This window comes from Erythrolamprus reginae, chromosome 5, assembly GCF_031021105.1.
Source record: "Erythrolamprus reginae isolate rEryReg1 chromosome 5, rEryReg1.hap1, whole genome shotgun sequence".
Lineage (NCBI taxonomy): Eukaryota > Metazoa > Chordata > Lepidosauria > Squamata > Dipsadidae > Erythrolamprus > Erythrolamprus reginae.
This window is the reverse complement of record NC_091954.1, coordinates 28,103,449-28,115,986: the sequence shown is the minus strand read 5'-3', so window position 1 is coordinate 28,115,986 and position 12,538 is coordinate 28,103,449. Positions and strand designations below refer to the sequence as shown.

General features: G+C 38.1%; 1 protein-coding gene across 4 annotated transcripts in view; it reads left to right on the top strand.

The window, feature by feature from the left end:
• The window catches only part of PCDH15 (protocadherin related 15), a 1,574,801-nt gene that overhangs the window by 1,067,241 nt on the left and 495,022 nt on the right, over nucleotides 1-12,538 (top strand). For all 4 annotated transcript variants that reach the window (XM_070752283.1, XM_070752284.1, XM_070752286.1 and 1 more), the window contains one exon: nucleotides 1,485-1,655. In XM_070752283.1, the coding sequence (XP_070608384.1) occupies nucleotides 1,485-1,655 (171 nt within the window). The remainder of the gene's footprint in view (nucleotides 1-1,484; nucleotides 1,656-12,538) is intronic.

Sequence of the window (12,538 nt, the reverse complement as noted above, 5' to 3'; positions counted from 1 at the left end):
CTCTTGATCTCCATGGGTCCCTCCCATTTTTGCCCACCCTGTCCTGCACCTTTCTCCTCTCTTGATCTCCACTGGTCCCTCCCGTTTTTGCCCACCCTGTCCTGCACCTTTCTCCTCTCTTGATCTCCACGGGTCCCTCCCGTTTTTGCCCACCCTGTCCTGCACCTTTCTCCTCTCTTGATCTCCACGGGTCCCTCCCGTTTTTGCCCACCCTGTCCTGCACCTTTCCCCTCTCTTGATCTCCACGGATCCCTCCCATTTTTGCCCACCCTGTCCTGCACCTTTCTCCTCTCTTGATCTCCACGGATCCCTCCCGTTTTTGACCACCCTGTCCTGCACCTTTCTTCTCTCTTGATCTCCATGGGTCCCTCCCGTTTTTGCCCACCCTGTCTTGCTCATTTTCCCCACACCTTTCTCCTCCCTTGAGCTCCATGAGTCTTTTCAACAGTGGAACTCATAATGAATAACAACTAGACATCATCTACGAAGCGTACCTTAATTAGAATATCTGCATTGATAGAGGTTAGACTTGATGGTCTAAATCAGAAGAGAGGAACAATGATCCCTTTATGACTTGGGACTTCAACTCCCAGAATTCCTGAGCCAGCCATGCCTTTTGTAAATGACCCTTTTTTTTTTGACACACTGAGGCTCAGATTCTCTGCTGCCAAACTTCCGCTGCAGAAGTTCCAGTGAAATTGATATCAATAGTTCCTTCTAAGATTATAATTACAATTCACTTAACTGAAACTCAGCCCTCCCTTCCTCTTCTCCCCTTTACTAGATATAATGCAGGAGGGTAAAGAAATGGGATGAGAAAGGAGTGAGTGCTAAGGGAGGATGAGGTGTGATCAGAATATTACTGATTGGAATCGGGATTGGCTCCTGCCAGACCTGAATATGTACTGCTATTTCTAGGTCTGTCCATACTTTCAGATTAATTTGCAACTGTGCTCTCATTCCCTGCTTTTCTGCTATTAACCGGTATTTGTAAGCCGCCCCGAGTCTGTGGAGAGGGGTGGCATACAAATCAAATAAATAAATAAATTTAAAAAAAATAAGCTTCTGTGTTGCTGCTGCTTACTTGTCTTCCATCTAGCTTCTTATTGCTTTTCAGATTATTGTGTCCCCTGGGGAATTTCATTTATCATATGCCCGATCCCTCCAAGAGTTTGCTTCCTTCTGAGTATAGCTAAGTTGGAAATTTTAAACTCTAATGGAAAATATTTGTAGCTCAGGGCTGAAATGAGTGGTCCTTGGTGCTCTCTGAACTTGCTTGTTTTCTTGCAAACACTTCATTATCTTAACTAGATAACATCATCAATGCTGATGATATTACCTAGTTAGGGTAATGAAATGTTTGCAAGAATATTTGCATGAAATGTTTGCAAGAACTGAACTTGCTTGTTAGTAAGCTCAGAGAGCACCAAGGACCCCTGATTTTAAGTTTCCTCCAATTCAATATTTTCTTGTTTTTTACACAGGATCGAGCTCAAAATCTTGTGGAACGAAGAACAAGCACAACCACACTCACTGTTGATGTCCTTGATGGGGATGACCTCGGACCAATGTTCCTTCCATGTATATTAGTTTTTAACACCCGGGACTGTCGGCCACTCACTTATCAAGCTAGTTTGCCAGAACTCACTGACCCTGTAAGTACAAACCTGTTAATTGAATTCATTCATTCATTCTGCATCTGTATTTAGTCATCACTAATTGTGCAGCACAAGCTTACAATCAGCAGACTCAACAGAGGCCAGCTGTACATCCTTCTATGTCAGAGACAGTCTCATTTTTGCAGCTACATGCAAATTGCAAAACCTGATTTATCAGACTCTTGAGTGGATTCTTGTCATGCTTCACACCCAGACTGGCAGTAAATCATATACCATCAGACACTTAACCCTTAATTCAACTCTTAGCTAGACTTGGCAGAAGTCTCCCAGGTATGACTTGGTTAAATTGATATCTTTATTGCTCCAAAGAATGGAACCTCAATCATAACACTTGATTATTCACCTTACTAAATCTCTGAGACTTTATAAATCTATACTCTAAGTCAGTGATGGCAAATCTATGGCATGGGTGCCACAGGTGGCACATGGAGCCATACCTGCTGGCATGTGAGCTGTTGCCTAAGCTCAGCTCCAATGTGTATGTGTGTGCCAGCCAGTTCATTTTTGGCTCACATAAAGACTCTGGGAGGAACTTTTTTGCTTCTAAAGAGCCTCCGGGGGATGGGGGAGGGCATTTTTACCCGCCCTTGGCTCTAGGGAAGCCTTTGGAGCCGGGGTGGATGAAACATGAGCCTACTGGGCCTACCAGAAGTTGGGAAACAGGCCATTTCCAGCCTCCAGAGGGCCTCCGCGGGGAGAAGCTGTTTTCGCCCTCCCCACGCATTGAATTATGGGTGTGGGCACTCGCAGATGCACGATAACATGTGTGCACACTCTTTTGGCACCTGAGGAACAAAAGGTTCACCATCACTATTGTAAGTCATGAATGTCAAACCTGCCACATCATGTTGCTATCACACAATGTTTTTCCCATTTGTGGAGCTGGGCTGTGCATGGCCTACGTATGACACATCTGGCCCATGGGCCGCCAGCTTGAGAGGTGATGCAATGGTATGTGAAAAAGACCTTTATTTATTTATTTTATTTGTCAAAACAAGTATAGAATTATAGTTTGTATTAACATAACAAAGTAGAAAGTAGAGATAAAAAGGATAATAGGACAGTAGGATAGGGATGGTAGGCATGATAGTGCACTTATGCACGGCCCTTAGAGACCTCTTAGAAAGAGGGAGAGGTCAACAGTAGATAATTTAAGGTTGAAGATTTTGGGGTTGGGGAAGAAACAACAGAGTCAGGTAGTGAGTTCCAGGCATTGATCACTCTGATGCTGAAGTCGTATTTCCTGTAGTCTAGTTTAGAGTAGTTAACATTTAGTTTGTATCTATTACGTGCTCTTGTGTTGATGTTGTTGAAGGTGAAGTAGTCACTAACATGAAGGACATTATGATGTATGATTTTATGAACAACAGTTAAATCAGTTCAGAGGCGATGTAGTTGTAAATTGTCTAATTGTAGTAGCTGAAGTCTGGATGAGTAAGGTAATTTGTTTCAGGAGGAGGAGTTAAGGACTCTTTTGAAGTATTTCTGGACTCACTCAATTGTATTAATGTCAGTTATGCAATGTGGGTTCCATGCAGGTGAGCTGTATTCAACTATTGGTCTAACAAATGTTTTGTATGCTCTGGTTAGCAGTTCAGTGTTTCTAGAGAAGAAGCTATGTAAGATTAGATTTGTAACTCTTACTGCTTTTTTAGCAATGTTGTTACAGTGGGCTCTAGCACATAGGTCTTTGGATATGAATACTGTACTCCAAAATCTTTGACAGAGTGAGGGTCAGCTACGAGTTCATTTCTTCCAAGTATGTATTTAGTATTTTGGTTCTTTTTACCAATGTATAAAACAGAGCATTTGTTGGTTGAGATTTGACGTTGCCAGTTGTTAGACCATTCAGCTAGATAATCAAGGTCCTTTTGAGGGGTAGCAGAGTTGTCGGTGGTATTAAATAGTTTAACATCATCACCAAAGAGAACACAGTTACTTGTAATATGGTCAGAAAGATTGATTGATTGATGTATGTATGTATGTATGTATGTATGTATGTATGTATGTATGTATTTATTTATTGGATTTGTATGCCGCCCCTCTCCGTAGATAATTTATGTATAGTATGAAGAGAGTGGTCCTAAAACACTGCTTGCGGGACTCCAGTGTTTACAGAAGCAGGATTAGATATGGCAGTATCTATTTTGACCACTTGTTGTCTGTTAAACAGGAATGCTGTTAACCAATAATGTAATGGTCCAGAGATGCCATAGGATTTTAGTTTATGAAGCAGTTTGCCGTGAACTACAGAATTTACAAAAGTCAATGTAAATTGTGTCTATTGTTTTACCCTGATCAAGTTGAGTAGTCCATATGTTTTTGCAGTGTAAGAGTTGCAGATTACAGGACAGTTTTTTTTCCTGAAGCCAAATTGTTTGTTGGAAAGTAGGTTATTAGTTTCAAGGTGGAGTGAAATGGATTGGTTTACAATTTATTCCATAACTTTGCAAGTGACACAGCCCAACGAAATGGGTCAGTAGTTTTCAACGTTACTTGGATCTCCTTTTTTGAATATAGGTGTCAGGCCCAAAGTCATTATGTGAAGTCCAAGGTGGGCCTGACACAGTTTGGGAGTGAGAGAGAGAGATATGCCACCACACATTCCTTTCTGCAGATGCCATAGTAACAAACACAGGAAGGAATCAGGAATCCTGCATAGGATTGGCCCTTGTGGGTGTGGGGATGTGAGATGGGTTTTTTGACCCGGATGTAATCTAAGGGACTCAGAGTTGGAATGATACCAGTCGAATCCAGACATGGCTGTTAATAAATCTTACCCAGCGAGAAGCACAGGTGTGGAATTGATTTATTGCTCAAGCTATTTAGTTCGCTGACAATAGGAATGACTGTGGTAGTGACCATAGTTTGGGTAAGGAGCTGGTTCTGAAGGATTTATTAAAAAATCTGTTTAGAGATTCAGCTAAGGTTGAGGAGAGCTTTTTTAAGAAATATGCACAGAGACCATCTTGACAGTGGGTAAAAAGATGCTAAACAATGATCAGATAAGAGAGAGCATAGTCTACAGCTGGATAATTGGCAGAGCAATAAAGTCAGAAGGCACTCTGGTTTCCAGGCTGAAAAGGAGACAGAGAGAAAAATGTACTTTCAGACTTGCGAGATTAAGTCAATATAAGTTTAAATAAAGTAGAATTCTTCATTAGTTAGCAAATCTTTTCTTAGTTTGTTAGATCTTGTTGTCTGTTCCATTGGTTACCCTACCATGTTTTCCCGAAAATAAGACCCTGTCTTATATTTTTTGACTCCTGAAGTAATTGCTTGGTCTTATTTTTGGGGAGGCTTATTGGGGCTCCTCTTGACATATTACCTGATTTCCAGCTTTGTCTTCCTAATCCTAACCAGAAGAAATGGTGGGGGCAGGCTGTGCATGCATTTAAATATTTCTGGGGAGGGTTTATTCTGCGGCAGAAAGCTTATTTTCAGGGGATGTATTATTTTTGAGGAAACACAGTATGGCTATGCTTAATCCTTTCCCAAACAGAGATAGGACCGTCACAAGAAATGTTGATATTCATGCTTTCTGGTTTACAAAATTGTTAAATAGCTTGAAGTTAGACTCTGATTGGGCAGGTATAAGAGAATTGTCTAGGGCACAATCTTGTGATGTTATTTGGTCTAAGTTTAATTCTGTTACTCCTGATAAAGTGAACAAGTTCCTCCCTCCAAACTATAATTTTTGTTACCCATCTGCTAAAGGCTACCTAGTGCCTAGAAGGTAACTCTTGGATTGGTCTATGTGATAGTGTCTATGGAGATTTTCAGTCATCCAGGTCATGGTTGTCTCAAAGGTGCTTTTTAAAAAGACTGAAGTTTTTTCCCCCCTCACTTGAGGAAGAAGATATTTTGCTTCTTATCCTTGAAGCTTCATCAGTTCTGACTGGGTTGTGTGTGTGTGTGTGGGGGGAGAGATAGAAGGATTGGTTCTACATCTATATGAATGTATTGACGAAGGGAGCAGTTCCAGAAGCATTGAGAGTTTGGAAAGTTTGCACTAAATATAATGCAGGGACTTTATCAATAACTTCTGCAAATGTTCTCTTGGAGAAAATGTAATTCATCAAGGTTCTGTATATACAAAAGAAAAGCTGATTTGCTTCTATGTTCTGTTGATCTTCATATGAAATACTTGATGTGTGTTTTACCACACACAAACTGTATCTTGTTTAAGATGGATTTGAAATATCTATATGAATTTCAAGGTTTTGACTGTCAGCCCAAGTACATCTTTTTCATGTATAATTATAGAATGCCCATATGCCAAATTCTTTGTGTTCTTTATGAATAATGAAATGGTGGCTGTCTCTGTTAGCAAGTCTTACAACTGATGTCTTTAATCTTCTCAGGATTTATAGGGCTTGAGGCTTAAAGATTGACAAGATGTGCTATAGGGATTTTAATGATATAGCTATTCTCATCTGCAAGAGTATTTCTTGCAGTGAAATATTCTGCACGCTGGAAGCTTAATGGGAAATTGTGCATAGGATTGTAGTATTGTTATTTGCAGAATGTTCATTGGCCCTTGTTTCAGGATGTGAACATTGGAAAAATATATATATTGATATGCCAATTCCTACTCTTATTAAATATCTGTTCTGTAAACAGTTAATGTTATGCAAACAAATGCAATTTATAATTGTCATAGTTCATTCTGGTTCTGTTATTTTTTTAAGCATCAGTAAGTTTTGTCAATTGTATATACCCACACTCAAAAGAACTGACCAAGCCAACTATTTACTCCAAACAATTTAGATTGAAAAAGTACAAATAATAGTTGGATCACTCTTGCATTAATTCCATGCTGATATATTTGCTGTACTGTATTTTATTTAGTATATGGCATATACAGAGGTCATGCAGTCATTGATATACAACACTAATAAACACATTATACTTACACACCCAAACATAAATTTAGTGTGTGGATAATACATTTAGCAAGGGGTTCTCTGTGTAGTTGCTGTGTGTGCGTGGCCATTGTGGCCATGGCTTAGTTTGGCCTCCTGCAACCTCTGAGAGGGTAAAAATGGCCTCCTCAGGCTCCGGGGGCAGAAATAGGCCCATTTCTGGACTTCCTGAACTTACCTTAGGCCCATTTGTCATCCTCCCCAAGCCTCTGTGCACAACCTGCACTTACCTTAATCCAAAATGGGCCACGTAAGGAGGGGCAGGGTGGAGTGTGGGGTGGGGGAAGCCAAGAGTGGGATTTGGGGATTCTCTGAACTGCACAGAATCTTAGCTAGAAGTTCTCCCTAACCCCTGTGAACCCCCAGCAGCCCACCCCTGTAAACAAGATAAAATATTAAATCAAGATAAAACCATGATAAAATGACCACAATATAGCACCATAGAATCACGATAGATCTTATATAGGAAGCATTGATTTGTATGGATTACCTTTGACAGCAATTGAAGAACTTCACACAAGAAAAGTTAATGAACTTGATTAAGGACAATTGGTGGATCATTCAAAGGAAATTGATGTCAAGTGTGGCAAAAACATGTCAGTCAAAAACATGAACATATGCAAGATGGGTTTCCTTGGTGGTGGACATGAAAGCATCAAAAATTGGCATTTGCCAGCAACTGTTGTCACATTGCTACAGACAATGACACATGGCTCATTAGTCTAACCCAGAAAAGAAGCATTGTCTATGGAATATCATCACAAAGCTTTGCCAGTTTAAAAAATAATAGTAAAACTCCGGCTTTGACAGGAAAAGTCTCAGTTCCAGGGATACAAATGATGCTTGTTATATGGAATTCTTCGAATCTGGCACTACTGTCAACTCAAAACATTTTATTCCAACATTCAAAACTCTGAAAAACAATAGAACAGGGTCCAGAAGCAGAACATGACAACATTCAATTTCACAGCATACAAGCACCAAAGACGCAAATGGCAAAATGGAAGTCTCATTTTTACTCCATACCATCAAACCTTGATCCCATGGAACTCCTACCTTTCCTCCAAATTCAGGCAATACCCTGTGGGCATAGATGTGATAGATTCAAATGAAGAGGTTGCAATGGTTGTCAATATCTCGTTAAAGAGCCAGTTTGCAGAGTAGTTTTGTGACAGCTTTGAGAATTTGTTATCAACACAAGGATCAAATAAAAACAAAAATCTGGACTCAAGGCAGAAATGTGAATTGAGAAAGCATCTAAGACATCTAAGTCTTTCTAGCTCTCATTAAGATAAATGGAAGGAGGAGAGAACCACATTCAAACTGGCATGATTTGGATACTGTAACTTTGTAATAAATTACATATTATGTACTCTTATTACATAATAACAGTAGCATTAGCATTCATAATTCTGGTTTCCTAAAGTGATCTACTTTAAAGGGCTGACAAGTGAAGATATTGTTTTTTATTCAATCCTAGTAGATATTCTAAGTCAGGGCTCAACTTGCAGCCTCCAGGCCAGATGCGTCATGCACTGGCCACATCCAGTTTAGCGAAGGAGGGAAAAATCACGATATATCACATGACGCTGCTGTGAGAATGCGAGTTTGACACCCCTGTTCTAAGTAAACACAATGCAGTATGTTCATGGTAAGAAATTCTAATGGTAAGTTCCAAGACTTTGAGACATTTTCCCTGTGTTAGTCTAGACCAGTGATGGTGAACCTTTTTTTCCTTGTGTGCCAAAAGAGCATGCACACATGCTATTGTGGGTGTGTGAATGCCCACACCCATAATTCAATGCCTGAAAACAGCTTCCCCCACCTCCCGGAAGCCCTCTGGAGGCCAAAAATGGCCTGTTTCCCAACTTCTAGTGTGTCCAGTAGGTTTGTATTTCACCCTCCCCAGGCCAAAACGTCCTCCCAGAGCCTCTGTGTGAGCCAAAAATCAGTTGGCCAGCACACAAATGCATGTTAGAGCTGTGCTAGGACAACAGCTCACGTTTGCCATCACTGGTCTAGACTATTTCTGCCACTGTTTTTGCAAACTGAAATGCAATAGACAAATTGTATTCAGGTCAATTGACCCTCTAAACATTTCTTTGTGTCTCACAGCTCTGAAACACTTAAGGTTTGAAATAATCCTTTTGCACTTCAGGTTTGTAGCTGCTTGCCTCCTGCTGAAACCTGTGATAATCTGATAATCATAGAACAACCATAGACACATGGTGAGACAAAAGGATTTCACTTTTTCTAACATCCCATAAGTTCAAAACATGGCTTTTGATTGTGAGAGTGAAGAAACTCTTCACTTAATCTAGATTTGGAGATCAGAACAAAGAACGTATTGCTGTGAAGAACAGCTTCTTTAAGCTTTAAAAATTGCACTTCTGAAATGTTTCCCACCCTTATAAGTCCAAAATGGGAAATTCTATCCACTTTGAAACATCATCTAAACTATTTTTGTATGTTCCTCCTTTGATCTTGAATGGATGAACATTAATATGTACAGTATTATGTATTATAAAGGTTTTTTATATTTTTTCTCCACAATAAAAACATACATAATATTACATATACCCTCAATACAAATAAATATGCATATATTATCACTTAAAAACAATAATATAATAATCTCAGTTACCGTATATACTCGAGCATAAGTCGATATTTTCAGCACAAAAATGTGCTGAAAAATCCAACCTCGACTTATACTAGAGTCACTGACTTTCACTGACCTGAAAACTGTCCCAAAGCTCCACAGTTCCTATGTGAAAGGCAGGGAGGAAAGAAACCTCATGGCTGGCAACAGGAGGGGTTTTTTTCTTTCTGCTCTTGCTACCCCTCAGCTGCCTGATTGGCAGCAGACTGAACCAATCACAGCACCTTCTCTACACAGAAAGGAGGCATTGAGAGAGCTATCTGATTGGCAGCAGGCTGTACCAATCACAGCTCCTCCTCTACAGGAAGCACTGGGGGAAAGGGCGGGAGGGTTGAAGAGACTTTCAGAAGGAAGGAACCATGGCTTTCTCTTCTGATCAAGCCAGCAACAACATTTTATAAGTAAATAAAACGTACAAGTAAAATGTAAGTTACCCATTTAAATTTGATTAACAGGATAGGTTATTTTGTAAGAAAATGTTGCTTAAAGTGGGGATAACTCTGTGTAATTAAACTTTTTCTTCCAACTATACTTATCCTACCCAAGAGGATTGTTAATGCTGACTTGTTTAAAACAATACAAAGGTTAGGATAATATAATAGTATGAATTTTGTCATTAATCATTTGTTCTACATAATTAATATGAATAGATTTACCTTTTTTTAAGAGTATGGTTTCTCCTTATGCAAGATAAATATCATGTAGAAGAAAGATTTTACAATTAATGATTGAGTAACCCTCAATTGTTATTTACTGATCTATTGAGATAGTAATAATGATTTTAATTTATGAAATACATTTTAAATGGAAAATCTGAATATTTATCATATGGAAGTTTGATTTAAGCAATTGTTTTGAAAGAATATATGAAATCCCAATTATTAAGAAAATTATAATGATATTGTAATGAAGATTAAGATGACAGGTTTTAAGATTAAGATAATATTCCTAAAGATATTTTAAGAGGTTTATGGAATTTTAAAAAAAGAAAGAATTTGGAAGGGGAAGAAGAAAAATGCAAGAAATAAAAAACATTTTGGAAGGAAAGAAGTTACATAATATAATAATAACAACATGGTTGGAAGGGACCTTGGAGGTCTTCTAGTCTAACCCCTTGCCTAGGCAGGAAACCCTACACTACTTCAGACAAATGGGTATCCAACATCTTCTTAAAAACTTCCACATTCACAATTTTTGGTAGCAGGCTGTTCCACAGATTTATTGTTCCAACTGTCAGGAATTTTCTTCTTAATTCTAAGTTGCTTCTCTCCTTGTTTAGTTTCCACCCATTGCTTCTTGTTCTGCCCTCAGGTGCTTTGGCGAATAGGTTGACTCTTTCTTCTTTGTGGCAAACTCTGAGATATTGGAAGAATGCTATCATGTCTCCCCTGGTCCTTTTTTTCATTAAATTAGATATACCCAGTTCCTGCAACCGTTCTTCATATGTTTTTTTTATTCTCCTACAAAAGCAATTTTAAGAAGCTACAATAGAAGAATATTCCATTTTTATAAGTTACCAGTAGCCACTGTATTTTCCACCCTGGACTTATATTCGAGTCAATAAGTTTTTCTAGTTTTTGTGGCAAAAGTAGGTGCCTCAGCTTATAATCAGGTCAACTTATACTCGAGTATATATGGGTACATTCCAATTTTAATTTTTATTATCTCAACCATCCCTCTCTCCACTCCCCTCTTTCTATCTCAGTTGGCTATTCCATCTCTAATATCTACTTCCTTACAGTTTCTCTCCCCTTTTCTACTACCATCTTCTCCTTCCTTCTTACTTCTCTACCTACTTTTCTACTCTTTCTCCTTTTTCTCCTTCTTTCCTACTTTCTCTTGCATCCTCTAAATCCTTCCCTGAGTGGATAATTCTAATTATATTTTTTTCTTCCCACTAAAAACATATGTAGACTATCATATACTTTAATACAACTTAATAAACATGTCTCATCTACTAAATATAAATATTAATACTTCTTAATTTCATATCCATTACTCTCAATATATATCACTAATCTCATGTTACCTCCTTTATCTAGTTTTGTCACCCAGCTAACACAGATTATTTAATTTTCCAATTAAATTTTGACACTATTGCTTACTTCCTCTATTGGTTGTTTTTTACTGCTTAATAAATCTAAGCCATTGTGCTTCATTTATTTCCTTACTTTACTCATCATTCAATTTACTAAATCCCTATTTTCTCCTAAACTAAATACCTAAAAATAATTCCACATTTACTATTTTTCAAAAAAGAAATATAAATTCATTTTAAATATTTAAATGTTGTATCTGACTGAAATCCTTTACAGTATATATTGGAGGTCTTCGAGGTCTTCGAGTCCAACCTCCTGCTTGGGCAGGAGACACTACACTATTTCAGACAAATGGTTATCCAACATCTTCTTAAATGCTTCCAGTGTTGGAGCATTCACAATTTCTAGAGGCAAGCTGTTCCATGGATTAATTGTTCTAGCTATCAGGAATTTTCTCCTTAGTTCTAAGTTGCTTGTCTCCTTGATTAGTTTCCATCCATTGCTTCTTTTTCTACCCTCAGGTGCTTTGGAGAATAGTTTGACTCCTTCTTTGTGGCAACCCCTGAGATATTGGAACACTCCTAGTCCTTCTTTTCATTAAACTAGACAAACCCAGTTCCTGCAACCGTTCTTCAAATGCCCCCTAATCATATTTGTTGCTCTTCTCTGCACTCTTTCTAGAATCTTAACATCCTTTTTACATTGTGATGACCAAAACTGAATGCAGTATTCCATGTGTGGCCTTATAAAGGTATTATATAGTGGTATTAACACTTCATGTGATCTTGATTCTATCCCTCTGTTAATGCAGCCTAAAACTATGTTGGCTTTTTGGCAGCTGCTGCACACTTCTGGTATTTTTTCCCCAGAGTTATCACTTAATTGTATAATCAGTTACTTTTAAATAATTGTATTAGATTTAAATTCTTAAATGAAAACTTATTCATGATCAATATCAATATTATCATTATATTTTCAAATAAACATTAATCATTTAAAGTCCCAAATTTCCCAAGATAAACTCATTTCATCCATTGCTAATTATAATTCTTTCTCTCTAGAAATACCAATATGTATTTAATAATTTTAAGTTTAATCATCAGATCAAGAATATAAATTATTAACATCCAATATATTCATAAATGTATTTAATTATATGTAAAAAAAAAAAATCATTATATATTGTTGTGGTTAGCTCTGCCCCCACTCCTGCCCCAGGGAATGTGCAGGTGG